Source organism: Sinohyriopsis cumingii, chromosome 4 (assembly GCF_028554795.1).
Source record: "Sinohyriopsis cumingii isolate HCF-2022 chromosome 4, ASM2855479v2, whole genome shotgun sequence".
Taxonomy (NCBI): Eukaryota; Metazoa; Mollusca; class Bivalvia; order Unionida; family Unionidae; genus Sinohyriopsis; species Sinohyriopsis cumingii.
Genome location: NC_142964.1, coordinates 15,000,687 through 15,025,508, shown reverse-complemented (window position 1 = coordinate 15,025,508; position 24,822 = coordinate 15,000,687). Strand labels below are relative to the sequence as shown.

Sequence of the window (24,822 nt, the reverse complement as noted above, 5' to 3'; positions counted from 1 at the left end):
CTCTGTAACTATTATACCATCACACCCTCTGCAACTATTATACCATCACACCCTCTGCAACTATTATACCATCACACCCTCTGTAACTATTATACCATCACACCCTCTGCAACTATTATACCATCACACCCTCTGCAACTATTATACTATCACACCCTCTGTAACTATTATACCATCATACCCTCTGCAACTATTATACCATCAAACCCTCTACAACTATTACACCATCACACCCTCTGTAACTATTATACCATCACACCCTCTGTAACTATTATACCATTACACCCTCTGTAACTATTATACCATCACACCCTCTGCAACTTTTATACCATCACACCCTCTGTAACTATTATACCATCACACCCTCTGTAACTATTATACCATCACACCCTCTTGTACATTATACCATCAACTATTATACCATCACACCCTCTTGTACATTTTACCATCACACGCTCTGTAACTATTATACCATCACACCCTCTGTAACTATTATACCATCATACCCTCTGCAACTATTATACCATCATACCCTCTAAAAATATTATACAATCACACCCTCTGTAACTATCATACCATCACACCCTCTGCAACTTGTATACCATCACACCCTCTGCAACTTTTATACCATCACACCCTCTGTAACTATTATACCATCACACCCTCTGCAACCATTATACCATCACACCCTCTGTAACTATTATACCATCACACCCTCTGCAACTATTATACCATCACACCCTCTTGTACATTTTACCATCACACCCTCTGTAACTATTATACCATCACACCCTCTGTAACTATTATACCATCACACCCTCTGCAACCATTATACCATCACACCCTCTGTAACTATTATACCATCACACCCTCTGCAACTATTATACCATCACACCCTCTTGTACATTTTACCATCACACCCTCTGTAACTATTATACCATCACACCCTCTACAACTATTATACCATTACACCCTCTGTAACTATTATACTATCATACCCTCTGTAACTATTATACCATCATACCCTCTAAAAATATTATACAATCACACCCTCTGCAACTATTATACCATCACACCCTCTGCAACTTTTATACCATCACACCCTCTACAACTATTATACCATCACACCCTCTGTAACTATTACACCATCACACCCTCTGTAACTATTATACCATCACAACCTCTGCAACTTAAGTCAAATTTACAGACACCTTTGCTGTCTCCATTATCATCAATATCACCACTCTTTAGTAATGACAATCAAACACTTGCTAAGATTATAAACAAAACAAGGAATTCATTCATCCAATGCATTATGAATTACAGTGGCAGTTAGTGATGTATATTTTAGTCTGGTTTACATTCATTTTTACAAACGATTAAATCAAGGTCAGTGGTGTTGAAATCAGTTTTGCGATGCAGCTGTTCATAGTAATGTCAAACACATATTTTGCCTAAAAATCTTGGGTCACCAGTTGCATTATGCAGTGGTCACTCATGACTGAGTTTATATATTATTATTATTATTATTATTATTATTATTAAAGATTATGATTTCTTATAAACAATAAACTAGTCACTATGTGAGTCATTTCTGTCCATTTTGCATGAGAACTGTTGTTGAGATTTCCAAGTCTTGGAACATTATTTTGACTAGCTCTGAAAAATGATCTTCTAATAGAAATGGGAGATTATGTTCGACAACAAAGTTGGCATATAGTGTCTCTGCACATGTAACTTTATTCACATTTAATGCTGATTCTGGGAGCTTGGATTTCAGTGATAGCATCTTTGTTGTCCAAGTTAATATGCTTTTATGAGATGACACATATTGTAATTCTTACCACTGTAAGAGATTTTAACACCAGCTTAACAAGAAGAGCATTATTCATATTCATGTCCCTTCAAACGTGATTGCAATCACTGAAATTCCAGTTTCCATCTATCATTAAAATTCATGTGATATTCTGTTTGCTTGGATTCTGGTGTTTTGGCATTTGGAGATAATCCTGTCCAAATTACTTAATAGTATAGACTGAAATCCATCTTGAAAACTTTAGGCACTGAAGCAGAACATGCCTTGCAGAGAGAATCAAATTCCTTCAATATTTGCCAAACCTTGATAAAAATGGGTGAGGTAGAGTGGGCTTATTATCAAGCATGGCCTTAATACTGGATAAGTACAAAATATATGTACATGGCTGGGTAAATGCAACATGTGCTGGAACTCATCAAACTGCAGCTCTGTGGCTGATAACAAGTTTCTCCAACAATAAACTGAACCATTGCTGACTGTTTTTATGTGTTGTTTTGGCAGACATACTGTCCCTGTGAGAGCCCCATGTAACCTAGTGCCCTCTTTGCAATCAGATATATTTGACTCATGGGCTTGCTATTTTGGTTATCATGAATCTATATTTAGCACATTTCAGTTATGCTGTGACTATTTTTGGTAAGAGCTTATTCTAAATAAATGTGCCCCTCTTATCCATTCTTTACCTGCACTGAGAACAGAGGTCACACAAATATCTAAATCACTACTGTGCAAAAAATGATCATCAGCCCCCCCCCCAGCAACCACCACCACCACCATGTGCCAATATTGATTCAAGTGCAACTAAATGGTAAAATCAATGAAGATCTATTATTTTTTTTCTGCAAATTTAAACATACAATATTACAACATTATGTATTTAAGAACTATTTTGTAAAAAGTTTTAAATGTTAATGTGGATTAACACTACATAAAATCAAAAGCATTAATAACCTTTTAACAATTTCTTTCATAACAACTGAAACTGCTCTGGTGGCATAGTGGTTAGAGCATCTGCCTCAGATGCAGGAGGTCGCAGGTTCAATCCCTGCTGAGTCATAACAAAGACTTATAAAAATGGTACTAACAGCTGCCTTGCTAGGCACTCAGCATTAAGAGGTCAGTGCTAGGACTGATCGACCTGGTGTAAGGATAGTGTGACTGGGTGGGACATGATGCTAAGTGTCTGCGGCATGATGCCCCAGTACTAAACATCACTGCAAGCTGCAACACTGCAGACATCATAGTGATATGAATGAATTTTTTTTAAAGCTATGTTAAAAATCCAAATCACACACATACTCATAACAACTGATGTTTAAAAGAGTAACTAGTCATTTTAATTCTTTAAGCAACATACACAAAATGCATGGAGCAAAATTATTTGATTCCTTTAATTTCCATACAAAATATCTTGTAAAAGTAGAGATCACTTACTTCCAACACAACATCTTTATTTCTCCAGAAGTCATGTCCAATTATCAGCAACTGATGCAACATATTTACATCAACTTGTATGTAAATTTATATTAAGTTTTATGTTCTACTTCTGTTTAACACTAGTTATCAATAAGTTTCACATTTGTACAAAGGTATGATTTGGCAGGAATTCTTCATTTATTGAATACACATTTAGCATTTCACTTCTATACCCAGGTTCTACAATGACCTAAAATCAGGACAGTGTACTTGCCTGAAGACACTGGCATATGACAATGAACATCCAGGATTAGCACAATTCATATGACCTTCACATGTACCTGATCCATTCTCTAAAGCAGACGGACCAGAGCCTTTCCTCAGCAATAATAACTCCACGCAGCCTTGCCAGCATTACAATAAGGGAAGCACACAAAAATATGCTACTTACTTATTGGTTTTATTAAAAATGAGCTTTTCATCTGGACAGTTATTATCAATGGCTATTATCACAGATATTTATATTTTCGCTGCAAATAATTCTTATCTAAAAAAAATTTTAATGTGAGTACAAGTAAACTTTTTACTGGTATCTAATAGTTTCCCTTGTATGGTTTACTCTGCAAGCTAAAAAACAAAATGGTGGACTGGATCATGAGGACTTGTGGGCAATCTGACTAGTTCAAGTGAGAACAAGAGTCTGAAGTGGGCCAAAAAACAAGCATAGGCTGACATCCGCCTCCCAATCAAATGCAATTGGCAGAGAAATCTGGGTCAGTAGAAAGTTTACTCATCAAACATTCTTCCAATGTTGCTGGCTGCATGTTATAAAAACAACCGTTGCTCGGTTTCTCTATTCTTTTTAACATATGTGATGGCACATTAGCATCATTTGTCCAATACTCTGAGGTCTTTATGCCAGGACATCTAATTTCAAAGTTGGTCAAATTCTGCATAACAGTTCTAATGTTGCTTAAAGTTCCTTTTTTTGAGCAAAGAAGGCCATATCTGGTAGGGGATTTGTAGTATATGTAACAATTTCAAAGGCCTTTAATCAGGACACTTTCTGACATAGTAATGGTGAGAAATTGCTTACATGTTTATCTGTTGTTCCGAACAGTGTCTATATTTGATGGTGGATTGGTGTAATTTGTAAACACTGATATCCCTTTATGCCAGCATCAATTCTGTATTTTCTATATTTTTCATTAGAAGCAGTTTAAATATTTGTCCACATTTTCTACTTGTATTAAGTTGTTTAATAGTTCTTCTATCTTTAGCAATGGTGGTGATATTTAATGGTAGATTGGCATCTCTTGTACAAATTTGTCTGTGCGTGTGTGTGATTTGGATTTTTAACATAGCTTTAACAATTTTTCAGTCATACTGCTATGATGTCTACAGTGTGACAGTCTATAGTGATGTCTAGCACTGGGGCATAATGCTGCAGACATGTAGCATGATGTCCCACCCAGTCACATTATCCTGACACCAGACCAACCAGTCCTAACATTAACCTCTTAATGCTGAGCGCCAAGCGAGGCAGCTGTTAGTACCATTTTTGTAAGTCTCTGGTATGACTCGGCCGGGGATCAAACCCATGACCTTCCGCTTTCAAGGCGGATGCTCTAAACACTAGGCCACCGGAGTGGTCCTGTATGAAGTTTAAAAGCCCTCATACAATGAATATTTTTTCCAGTTTGGTCTAATTCTGTTTGATGGTTTTTGAAAAGAATTTACTCTAAAACTGAAATTCTGTTAAGCCTTATTTTTAAAAAAATGTCATTTAAGGGTTTTTCAAATTTTAGTAATGGCAATCATATTTGATGACAAACTGTAATTATCTGGAAGGTCTTTCATGCCAGAATGGCGTAAATTTAGTAAAATTCTGTCCAGCAGTTTTTTGAGAAGATGCTGCTTTAAAAGTTTTGTTATTTTAATAATGGTGGACATATCAGATAGTGGATCGGCATCAGCTGATCATATATATGCAAGGCATTTGTGCCAATATTCTCTGTGCCAAATCTTCCTGAAAAAGATCAGATGGTTTTTGAGATGCTGAAAATTGTTGATGGACATGCACTGTTATGGATCACAAAAACATGTTGCACAACGGGCACAGGGCCAATCCATAAGCTCAATGTATGAAACAGCACTAAATGTAACTGTAAAAAATATAATCATTTAATATTGTACCCCAAAAAATCAGAAGATTATATGTCTATTATTTACATAAAAAATATATATTTTTTTATACCTACCCAACAGCAAGTCTCTAATCTAGTTGACAACACAATTTGTGAAAGTGAATAGAGGTGTATGCTACAGTTTTGTGACTGAACCTAACAGAAGAGTCGGGAAGAGGTTTATCTCTTTGTATTTCAAGCCTGGATAAATATGCAAAGGCAAAGTTTCAACAGGGACCTTAACTCAAATTATTTTCAGAAATTTTTTATAAACTCAAATTTTGATATAGGTCTCTCTGATACAATGCCTCTAGTAAAATCTTATCTGTTAAGTTCTTCAAAAGTTACTGAGTGAATATAAAAATGCATGCCAGTCATAACAGTATGGGGCTGGACAGAGGGCCATGGATAGTAACACAATACACACCCACCACAGAATACAGCTGGGGCTTAAAACAGAAAATACAGTATAGTAATTAATTCCTCACTATAAAGAGCAATTTGTTCCCCATGAAAATGGATTATTATAACTGGGGCCTGTTAACCAAAGTTATCAGTATTCAAAATTCAAATAATGTATCAACGTGTGCTCATTCTTTGCTATAACTGCATGAAATTGATCTTAAAACCTTATTTACGTATATTTATCTGCTTATAATTACAGTATACCAAACAATTTCTGAACACAGATATCAGCAAGCTGGGAAATTCAAATGACTAAGATTATTTTCAAGGAGTTTTTAAAACAAAACCAAAGCTTCAATACAAGTTGTATGATATTCCCGAGAAAAGCAGTTTTACTGTATTACTGAATTCTGATATAATAAACTGTTTTATGTGCTAAGAATAGAAGCATCACTGTGTTACATAGATATACCCCTCCCAACTGTGCAAATGAAAAGCTTGGTTCAACATGCTAAGACAGTGTTTCAAATCAAACTGGAGCCATATTCAGTCCAATTTTGTCACACAAGGCTGGTTTATTCTTAATACAGAACCTAATACCAAATTTGTTTTCAATCAAGTCCTTCAAAAATTAGTGGGTGGAAAAGGACTTGACAAGAGGCAAAAGAAGGATATGGGTCACACTTCAGTACATGCTCTCTTACTAGGCCAGTGGGAGCCTAAAAAAGGAGCATCTGGGTTGATGGCTTGATTCAACCCACCACAAAATGGTAAAATCAATTCTTTTCTTTGCCCTTGTGGTAACCAACTCTGACATATAGTTCCAGCCCCTTGGGTCCTGGGAGGTAGTCAGAAATCTATTGCACAATTTTATTTTAATTACAATGACATTTCAGAAATTGTTGGACCAAAATCATATCAGGTCCATGACCTGGAGAAAGTTACCTGTGCCTGATCTACCTTCTTCTGTGTATTAATGATTTTAGGCAAACTGTTGACTTGGATCTGCCAACACACCATGGGACAACAGATCTGGGTCCATCCTGTTTGCAGTTTAATGCATTAAACGCAAGAAAATACTGTCAACTGTCACCATCATAGGGAAATAAAAGCACAGTAACAGAACAAGAGGCTTGAGAGGGCTTGAAAACCATGATGCTTCAAACTATGTCAAATTCTCTTCATCAGTTTTAAAGAAGAAATCATTTAAAGGCTTTTGTTACCATCATAGGGTCATAAAAAACACAGTAATAGAACAAAAGGCTTGAGAGGGCCTGAGATTGCTCAAGTGACTGCCATCTGCTTAAAAGCCAAATGCAACAACAGTTGGTCATGAAATCTGAGTTGGATGCTTTCTGAAGAAATTTGAACCCATACGATGAACATAACTGTTTTAAGATTGTCTATTTTTGTATCTTCATTTATCTTTGATAGCATATCAGCATCATTGGTCTAGTACTGATAGGCTTTTATGACAGGGTGCCGTCAAATATTTTTAAAATCCTGTTAAGTGCCTGATGAAAACAAGAGGTCTGTATATTTTTAATATTGGTGATCATATCTGAAGGATACCTGAGGCTGCTTTCTGTCAAATTTTGTCAAATTCTGTTAAGTAATTATAAAAAAAATATTTGTAGGGTTTTTTTTCCTTCTCTTTTTGTTGCTATGGCTGCCATATTTGGCTGGCAGATTGGCATAATTTGTATAAAACTGAAACCCCTTGTCAGGATATTTTCTATTAAATTTCACCAAATTCTTTACAAAATTTTCTATTTTTAGCAATGATGGCCATATTATATGGCAGATTGTCCTCATCTGTACAAAATGTAAAGCCTTTTAAACCATGATGCTTTAAACTTTGTCAAATTCTTTTCACCAGTTTTTGAGGAGAAATCATTTTAAAAGCTTTTGTATTTTTAGCAATAACAGGCATATTTGGAGGATTGGCATTATCTGTATAAATATCATATTGGGTCAAAATCTTTTTATTTATTTTTTTTTGTTGAGATGTTTAGAGTAATGGTAGACATAATTGGCAATGGAATGTCATTATTTAAATAAATGTGAAAGACCTTGATGCCAGAATAATGCATATAAAATTAAAGACAACATGGACACATGGTGTTTGAAAAAAAAAGTTCTAAATAAAAATTCTGAATGATGCCCAATGCCAAGTAAACTAAAAAAGAATTGTAGCCAGAATAACAGGACTAGACTAATTCTTTTTGCCTTATAAACAACACCTTCTCTAAAGGGAATGAGAGCAGTTTCTGCTATCACTGAATAACAGAATATTTTATGCATCGTCATATCACTATCCCCCCCTTGAGTTAACAGGTCTGATATAAAGAGGAAAGATAAATGGGTAAATTCTGCACTCCTAGCTGGTGAACAGAATATAATTTATTACCTCCTAACAGTCTCTACCTTTATTTTCTTATCAGTTTCATCTAAAAGGGCTGGAACATTCATCATTTTACTACACAACTGATAGACAAGAAATGGACAGACAAAATGCGTTTCAAGTCTACAACTAAAGCATGTGAACTCAAAACCATTCATCCTATTTTCATATCATTTGAAAGCCTTCAGAATTAAGGAACATTAACTTTCAAAACATTAGTGAAAGGAAAATTGTCTGCAGATAAAGTGATTACTTTAGGATTAATGGAAATTTTGTGATCATATTGTTGACTTTTTAATTGTGATATTAAAGTTAATCCATCACAAGGAGGGGTTAATAACTGTGCAAGCTTGAAGGATATATACTGCACTAAAATTCAGATGGCATAAATACCAAAATCACTAACACAGCTAACTCCTATAATAATCACAGAAACTTAGAGTACTTATAAATGCAATGGAAAGATAATACAAAAAAATAGTGAACATGTCTAGGATTCAAGTTTTGCAAATTTTGTAATGCAAAAATAAAAACATGACAAAAATAGCAACAAAAAAATAGTTAAAAGAAGGCAACTTATGCTAACTGAAAGATAATGGTTGAACTAAAATTTGTATTAATTGTTGCTACCAAATTTATTTTAAAAACAACGAGGATACATTTGAAATTATTAACTGGTTATGGATGGCATTGAAATCTGTGATTTGTGAGGTCACTCTAGTTTGAAACATTAGAATTATACCATGTAAACACAATTTTTGTCTTTCATATGCCCCATTGGGGTACTCTCATTTGAGTGCTCTACACTGCAAAGCTTCACAGGATTAGATGAAATCATTTGCAAATTTGTGATATCAGCGTAATCTCTTTCCTGGGTATCAACCTAGGCAAAAGCTCAAATTCTGTTCCTGATACCTGAACAAGTGATTGACCTGATGACTGTTTCTATATTATTCTTAAAACAAGCTCCCCTCACAGGGATTGACACAGCACTTGCCAAAAAGAATTTTCAGGAATCTAAAACAAGACCATTGTTTCTTTTTAAATGCAGAGTACTGAAACCATCTTTGATATAGTTGAGTAACTCTAACATGTATTCATGCGGGGGGGGGTGTAACTAATTTAAAAACATAATACTTAAACCTGTTGCTTCTGCATAGTTGGTACTCTTCTGGGAGGAAAATACCCGACCCATATGATGAATATCTAGCATCCAATTTGGATGAACCAGAAGAACGGAGAACACTGGATCATCCTTGGGACACCCCACACAATTTCCCATGCATACGGCTGCTTTCATTCTTTTCGATGAAGCAGCCTAACTTGTTGGGACACCAGTGTAGGGCAGAAGGAGGGAATCTGGTTAAAGCAACTGGTAAGTATTACATCCTTAAAAATAGTTTAACCCAACTCCCCAAAGAATCTAAATTTTTATATCAGTAATACCCTACCTGTTGCATAGCTGAATTTGTCAGTTTGGTGGGAGGCTAATGATCCCACACATGGCAAATAAAAAGCAAATGCAAGAAATACAGAACCTTAATAATGAGCAAGAGACTAATGCAGGATGGTAACCACATGGGCCACTTTCTGAGTGGTGACAACTGGACATGATGAGAAAATGCCTTCGCCTTGATGGGGTAATGAGCAAAAGTAAGGAGGAGGAGAAAGTAGTGCAACAGTGCCAAAATGCAGAGTTCATCACATCCTCCAAAGATGAATGAGTTAGATTAGCTTATGAGGCAGCAATGGCTTGAGCCTCACTGGCTTTAATTTTGATGAAAGACAGGACACTCATGGTAAGGGACTAGTAAGTTCTCTTGATAATGCAATTCATCAAGAAAACGTGAAAGCTGAATTCAATTAAACATGGGGGGGGGAATATTCTTACTACCCTTCCTTCTCCCTTTAGAGGCTGCCAAATAAACATATCAAGACCTAACTAGACATAAAAGTCTATCTGGATTATCCCCAGTGCAGATACAGCTGAAACTGGGGATCTCACTTGGGGGTGGAACAAAAAAATGGAAGCTGGATTTTGGCTAAAAATAATGGATGGGCAAAGGAGAAAAACTGACTTACAATTCCCACAGAACACGACAGAACCCTGCTCTATAAATAGTCCTTCATCTTGCAGATACTAAGGCAAGCAAGAAAACTGTCTCTGGGTAAGGTTCTCAAAGGAAGCTTCACCCAAATGTTCAAAGGGTGGTTTATTAAGAGACTACAAGACTCAAGAAAGATTCCATTTTGGCATTAGAGAGCAAGACACGGATCTTTGCAGTACAAAATAAATGATCATGTCTGCTAAGTGAAAATCAGTCCTTTTGAAAATCTGAGAGTGCTGGAAGGAGCAACTTGACAGCCCTTAATAGCAGAAACCAAACAAAATTGTTTCTCTTCGAAAATGAAGAGAAGAAAATCAGTAACTGTGTTCTTTGAGGGACAGCTAGGATTTACATGTTTTCTACAACATCACAAAAGATTCTCCATTTGGCATACACCTTAGACATTGTTCTTCTCTTGGGCTCAATGATACACATGTCAATTTTGATCTAAAACTTCTTTGTGGTGAGATCATTTTAGATGAGCCAAGGGGGAAGGTGGAGCATCTGAGGACTGTTGTGTATGAGAGAGCCCAGGTGCTGTTACTGGAGGTTCCTTTTGTGAGGTAAGGTCTTGGGGTGGTCCACCAGCAAATCAAGAAGATTGCTGGACCACAGTTACCGAGGCAATCAAAATGAGCTGAGGAGTGGAGTAGCGCACTTTGTGTAGGACCCATGGGATCATCCTGAAAGGTGAGAAAGCATAAGCAAACAGATGATACTACTTCAGGCTGAAAGCATCCACTGACCAAGCCCTCTGGTCAGGAACTGCGGATGTAAAAGGTAGCTTGTTGTTTAGCTTGGTGGCAAAAAGGTACGCTGCCACCAATGTGTTGTCAGAGGAGACCATTATGCAGTGATCTCTTGTTTGGTGATGCACCCCTGAAGGCCCAAGATCACTGCCCTCATTTCCAAATTAGTTATGTGGAGGATAGATTCATCCTGGAGATGACCAACCTACCCTTAATCTGATATAACTGCAAACAAGTAAGAGTGGAGTTGTGGGGGTGCATGGGGACTCCAGCCAGAAACTGGTCCAAATTCGATCACCCGATTAGATGATGGTGGAAATCCTAATATAGAGAAATCAGTGCATTAAAGAAGTCCCTGTGCTGTTTGCTACCAAAAGGAAAAACTGGAGAGGACACAAGTGCAGTCTGCCTGGGGGAACCAGGTCTGCTGCAGAGTTCAAGGTCTCCAGCAGAGAGGGAAATAGAAGAGCTGCCAATGTGGTCTTTACTCTCAGCTCCTCCATCAGGGACAGGATCTGGTCAACTCTGTCCTGACAGAAATGGATTAATCCTTTGTTTGTGAGAAAATTTATCCCCACATAGGCAAAATTTGGCGATGGAATGGGTTCCCATTTTTCTAAGTTTGGCATCAGACCCAGCCTGGTCACTATTAACCAACAGTGGGACAGATCTGGTCAGAGAGATTCTAGTCATTGTGGATGAAACAAATGTTAAAATATTGGAGGATGTGGATACCTAGTGACCTTGGATGGGCTGCAACTACTCCAATGATCAGGTAAAAGCTCTTAGTATAGGGGCTAAGCTGAATGGCAGAGCTCGAACTTGGAAGACCTCCCAATCAAAGCAAAACCAGAGGTACTTCATGCATTAAGCAAAGATGGGGATGTACAGATACACATCCTGAAGATTGGTGGAGACCACCCAATTGCCAGGTCGTATGGCATTCCTAGGCTGTGATCCTCATGACAAAAGGCTCCTCCAGCAGAAATTTGTTTAGGGAGCAAAGGTCAATAGTTAGATGGGACTTTTTCCCTTTCTTTGGAACCAGAAAAATTGAAGATTGGTTGTTTAATATCTTCCCCATTGCACCATTCTGAAGAAGGGAGAGAACTTTTTCCTTTATGTGCACCATAATGAAACAGTGAAGTAAACGGGAAATCTTATTAGAGGAGACAAACCCTGAAACCATCTTTTACAATAGAAAGAACCTAGCCATTGACTGTAACGCCAGACCAAGCTTCTGAAAATAAGTCAAATTTTGTACCAACCAGAGCCAGAGGGAGAGTATACTCTGCAGAAGAATCAGAATGCCCCTAGAGAATGAGGAAAGGGCCTGTGAACTGTTCTCCCTGAGCCTTTGTGGTGTGCCCTTATAAGGTTCAACTGCCAAGGGGAAGCTCTGAAATGGGGTTGTTGCTTTGACTGTGGATGCACAGTTTCAAAGAATTCAGCTGAAGGACCCTGAAAGCAGTCAAGATGATTAAGTTGCTTGGCTGGTTTAAAAGAGCCAGGAACAGATGTATGGGACTCGTGAGAGCAAAGTGACACCCACTATTGATTTGATTTGATACAAATGACCAATTAACATGATAATACAATGCAGATCAACTTACAACTGATTGTAAACAATGCACTTCACTTGTATAATTCAGAGATCAAAACAAATTGTTTAATTAGGTTCTTATGGAAATGCTCATTGGTATTATTGTTAATATCGACTGAAATTTTTCACATCTGAATATGAGAAGGCATATAACATTTATGCTGATCACAATGAAACTGAATTAAAAGATGAAACATGAATTTCATTTGAGAAGACTTATGTAGCTGGTGTTTATTGTATAAAAGTGTTATCACCAGTAGGCCTCAATGACACTTTAATTGACTGATATTTTGTCATTTATTGTTATTTATAGTGTAATGACAATTTTTTTGTTATTTATTTTATTTAACAAAATACACATCTCTATTAAAAGTTATGAATTTCATGATTTTGATTAAAATAACCTCTGTATTTGATGAAAAAGCAAGTGATATGTCATGTTTTTCTTTACCAATTGAGAATACAGAAGCACATTTTAGGGGTATATTTTTTATAAGAAAAAATTATATCCATACCTGCCCCCCACATCATAAGCAGATTTGAAAGTTATCTGGGCACAATAAAAAATGATGGGGCCATGTATCAATCTTTTTCATTTAATGTGGTGACATTCTGAGAGACAACCTGTCTAAAGAGATCACATTTTGTTGGAACATACTGTGGAGACAGGTTGTATTGTTGCAGTGAATACAACTGTAGATAAAGACCACTATCTATCTGAATTCTATCACTCAGCATGCATAACTTGGTCTCAAAAGCAAGTGTAGTAGCAACAAGGTGTTTACTCATGAACAATAATCTCCTCACCAACAGAAGCAAATATGAAGTAGCCAACAATATACAGACTGGTAGAGAGAAAGTCCCTGGTTACTCAAGCCTGAAAATTAGGTCACAATTACCTACTTCTGGTACAGTCGAGTTACTCTCCTCAAGATGCATCCATATACCAATTTTAAGAGTATGAATTAATAATAGGGTCCAAAATACTGACGGAGTAACAAACAGATGACTGAAAATAAAAATTCAGTTGGGTCCCCAGGTGGTAGAGGCACTAGCTTTTGGAGATCATCAACATCTCCCCTCTGTCCACATGGGTTTGAGTCTTAGACTCAGCCAGCATGGGTATGTGAGAAAGCTTGCATTAGCTTCCCATGGGTCCCTAATTCTTCGTGGGATTTATCTGGGTTTTTCTTCCACCTGATATACTGGCAGCCATGTATAACATGTGCTGAAAAATGTTGTTTAACCCAAAATAACAGCAAAAAATGTCAGTTAAACATGAAGCTTATGTTACAGTGAACTAGTATAGATATGGTTAGGTTACTCTCCTTGAGATTCCTCTCGACACTAAATTTATGAGTGAAGCTAAAAAAGGGTCTAAGAAACCGAGGCCATAACAAAGGGTGAAGATGAAAACACACATCAATCAAGAATGAAAATTAGGTCACAACGACTTACTTTAAATTGTAAGATTAGCTACCTTGATATGGATCCACATAGCAATTTTCGCACGTGTGTGAAATAGGGTCTGAGGTAAAACCCATAAAGGGCACATCAAGGTCCATGAAACAATGTGCATACCAAATTGCATCAGAATATGTTGCAATGAATGGTTCCTGATAGAGGTGTACAGTGTTTGTTTTTGGTAGTATGTAGCACAGTAACTTTCACTGTATCAGTTTCAATAGTTTCTGTCAGCAAATAATGAATGGAAATTCCCAAATAATCTTGTTACAAATGTAATGACATTAACAGCATGTTTATATTTTTCAAGACAAGATAATTTTTAATTTTTTTTAATTTTTATAAAAAGTTGTATTTGTTACAAATTCATTTTGAATATTACAAATATATTTATGATCCTTTAATCGCTTGTTTGACATGTGTCATGTATGCAAGCAAGGTGGTCAAATGGGATGTTGTGAAAGATATTCGGATCAAATCCAACTTTTGGAAAATTTTGGATTTAAATGCAAATGTGTCATTTTTAGTTATTTACTAGTGTATGTAGATGTTTTAAGTAGACTGACTTAGATTCAGTCTAAGGCTCTTAACAGAAAAGTTGTTTTCTGTTTGAATTACACCTAATTTCTTGAGTCCACTAAATATTTTCTCTTTTGTTAAGTGTTTTATTTTTAATGACCCTCTCTGATAAATATCTTGCCTGGGTGTTGGCATCTCTGCCTATTATATCTGTAGTACTGCTAGCAAATAATGTATGCTTCAGTGTCAAGACTTCCTATTTTTATGAACAAACTCTCTAATATAGCACAATGTCTTTCACTGGGTGTCAATTATAGTGTAAGCTTAATCATACCACTTTAGTAACAGTTTTGGATTACAACTTATATAACAGTTAGTATCAACACAGCAAGTTCATTTACCATAAGATACTGGCCATTTAATTTTCAACGGGGGAGCAGGAAGTTTCTTTGAGCTGTGACATTTTATTTTCTTTGCTATCAAGATTCATTTTATTTTCTTCATAAAGATAATTATTTTTTTTCTTCTAATAATATACTGGATATGAGATGATGTTATTTTGTTATAAATCAGAGCAAGATAATTTCTCTGCTATTGATTGACGGACATGAAGAAAAAAAAATTGTGCCCGGCCACAGCCCCACAATATTAAATTCTTGGCTCCTAATAATTATGGCGGTATACTGTGGTATGTATATGTGATATGTTCATCAATACCACTGTATATATTGTGGTACAAAAGTTGTTGTGGTACCCAGCTATAGTTTCTGATCTGTGTCAGTTACAAACAATATCCCATGAAAGTATGCAGTCAAGTGTCAAGGGCCATAAGTCTGTCCAAAATGAAGCTGACAAGAGACAAAACTCGACAAAGGCACATCCAGGTCTACGAGGCAATGTACACATCAAAACTACATCAGAATATGTTAAACAGTTCATGAGCTATGTTGATTACAAGAATCTGCTTAAGTGGTGATTTAAAATTAATGTCAGACAATTCACCAACCAAATGGTGTCCAATTATGTGGCTGGGTTGCAGAGCTTTGGACTGAATGAAATGGTGGCCTACACTTCTTAATGAATGGCCCTAACTACCTACTTTAAGCAAAGGTCCTGCTGAATATATTCAATGTGGAAAAATTGTGACTTGAAGTGTGAAATTCAGCAAACAATATTGTATTCAATGTGGAAAATTTCTGACCTGATGTGTGAAATTTAGCAAACAAAAGTTTATTCAATGAGGAAAAATTCTAACTTGAAGTGTGAAATTTGGCAAACAAAATTTTAAAAATACAATACAGAAACATTGCTATTCTGCTTTGTTCCCTGAATGGTTCTTCTTTCATTCTGTCAGAATGGTCTCTGCAAAATGAGACAGGAACTGTATGAATTAAGTCCAAACCAGTTAACATCCAGAAGTAACAATGGTAACATTTCATATGTCAGATTTTCATCCATTCTACCTGGCAGATACCTTCAACAGGGCCTTTGTTTACAGTGGTTAAATATTATTTTTTAATTTGTTGATAACTTTTCTGGACATCACTGTAAGGCAGAAGCATATAAAACGGACCTGTATGGTACAATTGTTCATTATATACCTGCACTTGTAACTGTGTGTTAAATTCATTAAAGAAAATACATTTATTAATCTGCCTTTACATCTCAGACACCAACCTCTATTATGTCTTTGTTTGTTCTACTTTCATGTGGCTCATTGTACTCTGTGTATTTCAGAAGAACCTTGTCCATGTCGGTACTGGCATACTGGAACAGCTTGTTGTTACTGTTGAAAATGATCAGTGCTATCTCACAGTCACATAGCACACTCAGCTCATAAGCTTTCTTCATCAACCCGAATTTCCTCTTTGTAAAGGTCACCTGCAACAGCAGACAAAATTATTTCAGAAATGTTATCTTGTCATATCAGGACCAAAAAGTGAAGCCAAATAAATGAAGAATTCTTCTGTTCAGCAAACAAGATCTGAACTGATACAAACTTTGCTATTCAAAGCGTAGTTACATACGAGGAATAGCCAAAGCTATTCCTTGAATGCTACTAGAAATTAAATGCTTACCATACATTCCATCTCATTTTGTTTCTGGAAGTCAAAAAACAAGGAGAATCCTCAGAAAATGAAGGGTAATGAAGTGTAAAGAACTGCTTAAACAATGCTATATCACTGCATTAACATCCTGTATTACACTTAATACCTGCAATGTTCACTTCATAAAATCAATATCTGGCAATTTTTTGTGTGGTTTAATCTCATCATACAAAGAGTACATCAACAATATTATAAAGTCCTCATCATGTGTGTGTACATACTAGAATAATTAGCTCCCTTTGTGTTGGCAGCTCCACAGTTTGGAGGCACATTATCTCTCCCAATGTGGTCATACTGAATAAAGCACATGTAAGATTCATTATGGAGAATGATATAAACCACAGAAGTTATGTGATAATGAGACATCGGACAGGCTCAGTGGCAAGTTCCAAGAAAATCATGATGTTGATTGATTTTTGCAGCTGCTTAACTCCCATGAATGCTGGGACTGAGAAAAGTTCACTCAGTGAGGGATGCATTTTGACAATTTTCTGACCAAAATGAGGGTTAGATATTTATCAAGGCACGTTTAAGTATTATATCAAATATAGCAATTTCTTGTCTATAACATATAAGCAATTATCACATTTCCAGATCTGCTTGTACATTATGCAATGATGACAGATCTGGGTCTATGGTGTTCACAACAAGTGGTGTGTTATATACAGCAAAACCTGTCTTGGAAGACCACCTCTTCTGCCAAAAATGAATGGTCTCTTGTGCCATAACACTATATAATCAACAAATCTGTTTGCATTAAGAATCTCATCTCTCAAGATGGTTTTACTGGATAAATATGGAAGAATCTTGCTGTATGGTCACTGGACTAGGTCCCTTTGACTTTGAAATGTAAATGCACCACCTGATGAAAGTGTACCTTACAGAATGTAAGTTCCACACATCAGTGCAATTCAATCCTTATCTCAGAAACCTTTCCAGTCAAAGTATCAATGTAATCTGCCATAATGAAAATCAATTTATTTTTTTACATACTCAATTAATCTTGCAGATTGTTCAGTACAGATTTTCAAGATAGAGCAAAAATATTTGAACTGGATAAAAGAGGGTTATGTAATACATATAAAACTGCATTCACATTTCTTTTCCAAGTCAAAAGTGTGCCTCATATGACCTTGATGTATCTATATCAAACTTATTCTTTCTGCCATCTGGAAACAAAACATTTTTGAAGTTTTCTGTATTGATCTTGGAGATATGGAAATGCTGTATTTGATGCTGATATCCCAAAATGCAAATGATTCATTACTCCCAGCCTGAAATTAGCAGTATAAAACCCCACCCTCAAACCACTACTGTAACTTTTCATAAAACTAAGCATTTAACCAAAATTATTAAAACTACATTGCTTATTGCCTGAATCTCACAGCATGACACCCCCATCCTCACTGCACTATTGTAACCTTCTGTACAACTTTACTGATAATTTAATCTTACATTATCTAAACCATTTTCAAGCCCCTTAATGAGTAACAACCCAAGTTTCATCAAACAATTATTTTAATTTCTTGGCATGAGGGAATGAGTATGATAGAATCCTCACAAAAAGGACAATGAATAACTTGACAAAAAGTTTTTAGCATAAACTCAATCTTTGTGCTGTTTATGAAACACAGCAGGCTGTCACATCTACCTCAATTGTCTTGCAATGGGTGTATACACATAAAAAAAAAGTCTGATGAGGACTCTGTCATGTCATAAAACAATTCAGCTAATTGAGGAAATTTTTTTCGCCCTGGGAAGAATCCCAAGATCATCTTCCAACTGAAAAGGTTTTGGGCTTTTAAAAGATTGTCATTTTCATCAAATACATGTATATGACCCTGTATTTAAGGATTTTAACATTTCCACTTTTTATCTTTGGGGGGCTGTATTTAAGGATTTTAATATTTCCACTTTTATCTTTGGGGGGAGGGCTGCTGAAATGTCATTGCTAAGCTGCATTAGAAAATACAACATGACACATAACAAACCAGAGTGCTGTACTTCAATCCATACATTTGACCTACCATGGGCTATTGTGCAACAATTTTGCAGGGAACTGCTCTATATCACAGATAAAGTCTAAAATTTACAAAAACAGCTTGCATGTATCATTCTAGATGCCACCGTGGAATACAATATAATTTTCAGTTATATTGGATGACTATTAATGATATATAACTATTTATGGATTGTTCTTTTTTACAATTCATTGCATGATATCAGGTTTACAAATGCTTTCATGGAATGATACCTGGTATCCAAAATCTGTTCAAAGTGTGTAAAAACAAAGACTGTCACTTATAATATGAGACTAAAAAAATATTCAAATTTAAAACATGCACAGAACTATGCAAAAAAAATGTTTCTGTACTCTGGAGCCAATGCCTGAAACTTTCTACCATTATCTGTTAAGGCTGCAAGAATTTAAATTAAATGACAGACATGCCATAAATGGATAAATAATTATTACTGATTTTGTGTTGTATTCTTTCTAACTTTTTGTTTGTTCTTTGACTTATACATTTATACAGTTCATATATCATGATGGTGTAAGTAAAATATTATGTCTGTATTTACACTTTTTGCTTGTTTGCTAGAAGGCTGCACTGAAGAATAGCTATTAGCTGTGTTTCTATCTTGAAATAAATTACTACTACTACTACTATTATTATTATCATAATAAGACTAGAACATTTAATAACATCATTCATCACTGTGAGGTTCATAAAGCATTTTAGCACTTTATTAGTAATGCCACTCTGAAACATTTAAGAATAACACTAAAAGTATCTGAAAAACAGTGTCATCAGAAAAGTTACAAGGACTGGTCACTTTTGTAATTTAACAAACAAATGCTTATCTGAAGAACGAGACCATAGTACTAATATTGTACAGGGAAATATGTCTCAAAGAATACAGAAAGAAGATTAACTACAGAGAAAAAGACAACCAGATACATACTTTGATACTAGGGTGTTGGCACGAAATGTAACTACTGGTAGTATCAAAATGACAGAACTCATAAATCCACTTGGTAAGTAAAATTACAGGCTCTGGTACTGTTATATGGCAATTTGCAACCTCATTCCAATGTCCTTCACAGCAGCAATTAAACAATGTCGTAGTAAAAACACAATAAAGAAGAGTACCATGAACAGCACATTATACTCACGCCCTACATGGATAACTGAAAATTTCTTGCAGAAAGGTTTCCTTCATTCAGTTGGTGACCTTGACCTCTGACCTTTTGATCCCAAAATCAATATACTTCTTTACTCAATATAGTTCTTCCATATCCCAAGTGCAAGTCATCCACAAAATTAGTAACTATAGATGACAGAGATTTAAAGAAATTGTGCAGAAATAATTTCTTTTGGCCTTGATTTAAAATCTTTTCATTTTGAAATTGATAGGGTTTTTCTATGTCTCAAGTGTGAACCATACACAAAATTTGGTACTGTATATGATGGAGAACTCAGTTATTTTAAGGAAAACTTTATCTCCACTCACAGTTACCTTGATCTTTGATCTTTTGACCCCAAAAATTATTTACCTCCAGTGCAAGCTATCACACAACAAAGGCTGGTATCAGTAGAAACTGGAGAACTTTAATTATTTGATAAGAATCCTTTTTCCTACTTCAAGTCAATGTGGTCATGACATTTGAGCTTTTGAGCCAGAAATCATTGGGGTATTTTTTTATACACAAAACATTTGGTAACAGTATATGGTGGACAACCTGAGTTATTGTGCAGAAACAAAACTGACAACTGCTGGTAGAACTGGACAGACAATATAACAATGCACTCCACCTTAAAGCTGGCGTATAAAAAGCATGTTCACTGTCTGAAGTGTACATCAAACAACCATTGGCAATTCTACCGAAGAAGGGACTGACACTGTCTGAAAAGATTTTCCAGGAATTTGGTAAAAGACCATTTCTTACTTTTAAATTCCAAGTATTGAAACCATATTTGACATTCCTGAACAACAAGGCTTTTAAATTTGCTACTATGGCAGCCATACTGAATGGAAGATTTGCACTATTTTCCTTCAGACAAACTAGACACCATTAGAAGATTTTTCATGAAAACCCCATGCTGATATAACTATCCATTCAGAAGAACTAGTGACATAATTGTTGATAAGTTTATTGTGGCAGCCATATAAGGTCAGTTCAGCACTATTTTCATTTTGGGACCAACTGGACATGATCATAACAAGACTTCCCATTCATTCATGAGGGAATAGAGACAAGATTTTCATGATGGATGGTGTGGTGGCCATGCTGAATGTCTGAGGATTAACATTTTGTTTTAGGACCAACTAGATCTTGGGATGAATGTGTACATAAAGATTCAAGACAATCCTACTAGTAGTTTAGGAGGAGTAGCAATAAAAAGTTTGTGCTGATGGACATAGAATGACAGACAATGGATAATGGACAACATGCCATCCCATTAGCTTTTCTGGTCAATGACCAGTAGAACTAAAATCCTACAACACTGAGTTCAATCTAGTGCATGAAAGGATGAATGCAAGGATGGATAGACATAGAGATGCCAAAGGGGTGACAGTGTTGAGCTTCTGCCATGGCAGGTTCAACAAAAATCAACAAAGCTGTTAACATGAACAAAAGCAGCACAAAATGCCAATAATCATGCCAAAAACAAAGTTGTTTATGACCACAGTCAGAAAACAGACTTTTCACCAGACTGGTGTCAATACAGAATGACAGAATGATAACCTCAGTGGTTATGCAACAGCCCACTATCCTCCAAGAATCTATCATACTTTTAGCACTTATTTCAAATTGTGCTTTTAACATTTCAAAGTGTACCTAAGGCACCCATACCAATCTGTACATTTTATAAGCTTGGAAATTAAAGATAACAGTTATTTTGTATTACCTTTATTTCCTTAACACTGGTAGGTTTCTCACCATTCTCTCAACTGTGCCAGTTAATTCAGGGCTTTGTAAGGATTGTCTAACTGCATATATGCCTTAATGATTCAAACACATTATCTACCTATTTGCAAACTTTACCAATCCTAAAATTAAACACGAGTCCATAGAAAAGGACTGTTATTCGTCTGTGCAAAAAGAATTTCCAGAATTCAAAATAAGACCATTAACTAATATGTACTAAAACCATCTCTGATATTCTGATGCTACAAGATTTAAAATTAGTCTCATGCAAATATGACCATCCATTCAGGCGGAGCAGTAGTATGATTTTCAAGATGCTATCATAGCAGCCATATTTGCTGAAGTATTGGGACGATTTGCAATTAGGACAACTAGATATGATAAGAAGTCTTTTGGTGACCACATAATGTCGATATGACTTTCCATTTAGGAGGATTAGCAATAAATGATTTTCAAGATGGCTGCCATGATTGCCATATTTGAGGGCAGATTGGCACCATTTTCATTTTGGAGCAACAAGATATCATAATTAACCTTTGGGTCAAAACCCCATGGCAAAATGACTTTCCATTTAGAAACAATGGCAATAAAAAGAGTTTCAAAATGGCTGCTATGGTGGCCATATCTGAAGACAGATCAGTGCTTTTTCAATCAGGACCAACTAGATATCGTAATTAGTCAATAATGAAAATGTTGATATGGCCATCCATACAGTAAGTGATTTCAAGATGGCTGCTGTATGTCTTCTGGTGAAAACCACACACAGAAAGAACATTCTGCTCAGGATTAGTAGTAATAACAAGATTGTCAAGATGGCTGCTATTCTGTGGTGCCCATATTGGATTTCAGATGAACACCATTTTCATTTAGGACCAATTACATCACAAATCTTTCTATGGAAACCACATGTTGATATAATCATCCATTCTGGCCGAGACGCAATAACAAGATTTTCAAGATAGCTACAGTGGCAACTATTTGGCTGTTTAAGTAGCACCATTTTCATATAGGACCAACAAAAGCTTGGGATGAGTGTAAAGTTTGCATGGCAATCCTGCAGGTAGTCCAGCAGGATCTGCAACAAACCTGTGTTAATGAACCAAAAGATGGACAGATTATGGACAACAGACTATACCACAAGCTCTTCTGATCTATGACCAGTAAAGCTCAAAAAAAGTACCTTGGACCCAAAATCTTGTGACTCACTACTCAAGCCTGAATTTTTGCTTTAGTCCCACCCACTTTTCTTATATGCATCTAATATATAGTATGATTTAGTCCTTCAATTTTGCAGCCCAGCTTGAGTTCCATAACTCATTAAAGGCATTTAATATGAAACTGTTTACTTTTCTGTTTTCCTTGTCATGTGTTATTTATAAATACTGCTCACTGCAAAGTTTTTAACAGTTACATTTTTTTAAATACTTTTGTGGCATTTAGTAGCCCAAAGGGCTACCTGAATGCAAAATCTGGTATCCCTGCCCTAGCATTTTGGTAGCCCATAGGCTTCTGGCATAAAATTTGTTGGACCCAGATATCAAAGTGAGTGAAATCATAGATTTTTGCTATTTGTAACACTAGTCACAACTCTGACTTTATGAGCACACTTGCTTTATAAGGTGTGACAAATCAGCAGTCTTTGGCAATTACCGAGGTGAAATACTGATAAGGACACTGTGTAATGGCAACATTTGCTATAAGATGTGTGTACCCCAGGAGTAAAGGCAAACAAGTGAGCAAACAAATCTGCTGATAAATGTGTACCATAAGAGATTTTCTAAGGAAAAACATATGGAATGTTGGGGGAAAAAAGAATACTGAATAAATTGTAATGAAGCATACCCATGCTTTCTTATATATATATATATATATATATATATATATATATATATATATATATATATATATATATATATATATAATGGTGGCATGAGATATTAAAGAACTTGGTGTGGGTGTGTTTTTCACATAGCTTTAACAATTTTCCAGTCATATAACTAAGGTGTCTGCAGTGTGGCACTTTATAGTAATGTCTAGCACTGGGGCATCATGCCGCAGGCATGTAGCATTATGTCCCACCCAGCATCCTAGCACCAGCCTGACCAGTCTTAACATTGAATGTCAAGCGAGGCAGCTGTTAATACTATCTTGTAAGTCTCTGGTATGAAACGGCCGGGGGGGGGTCAAACCCAGAGATAAAGAGCAGAAAACTTGAGCATATGAAAAAGGTAGTTTTCATGAAAAAGGGATTTATACCAGTTTAATAAAGAGAGCTGTAGTACAATCTGTGAAATGGCATGTCTATAGCCACTATATTTACTCTCATACAAGTGAAGTCCAACTGCCAGCAAGGCAGACCCTCATCTGCCAGCAAATAATGCACAGGCAGATCAGGGTCTAAGTTGTTTGTTTTCTATTGATAATTCCTAACAAACTGCATAAACCCAGTTCAACTGGCTGATTATATGCCAGCAGATCTGGGTTTGTGCAGTTTGCAGCTGGACTCGACTTGTAAGGGAGTATTATATGGAAGCAGTTTTCTAAACAATCTTATCAAAACATCTGTGATCAAAGTAGGCTTTTAGAAAATACTCCTCTTATTCAGGACATTTTTCAAAGTTGCTACTTTTGTTGCTTTAAGAAAAAGCTTCTCCTTTCTTTACAAGAAGAGCACCAATCAATGAATGCTGTAAATAATGGTTCACCCACCCACACCCCCAAACCAATGCATCCTTTACAAGAACACCAATCAATGAATGCTGTAAATAATGGTTCACTCACCCACACCCCCAAACCAATGCATCCTTTACAAGAACACCAATCAATGAATGCTGTAAATGATGGTTCACCCACCCATACCCCCAAACCAATGCATCCTTTAATATTTCAGAGCATTAGTAAAAACAGTTTATTACAGCAAGATTGCATGATGAAAATTTTCATTACCAAACTTTATGGAGAAGGTAAGGTAACACAAGGGTAACTGTTGTTGAACAAATTTAGATGCAGGTATGCTCTCAAGTCAAGAATGATGGAAAAAGTCCAGATACACAATTTATGTGTCACTGTTCTAAATCTTGGCACAGTAAAAATTCTGAAATTGTAATTTTA

General features: G+C 36.0%; 1 protein-coding gene across 5 annotated transcripts in view; it reads right to left on the bottom strand.

Annotated features, from left to right (window-relative positions):
- The window catches only part of LOC149800653 (myocyte-specific enhancer factor 2C-like), a 229,759-nt gene that overhangs the window by 33,405 nt on the left and 171,532 nt on the right, over positions 1-24,822 (bottom strand). For all 5 annotated transcript variants that reach the window (XM_089954667.1, XM_089954668.1, XM_089954671.1 and 2 more), the window contains one exon: positions 16,348-16,551. In XM_089954667.1, the coding sequence (XP_089810793.1) occupies positions 16,348-16,551 (204 nt within the window). The remainder of the gene's footprint in view (positions 1-16,347; positions 16,552-24,822) is intronic.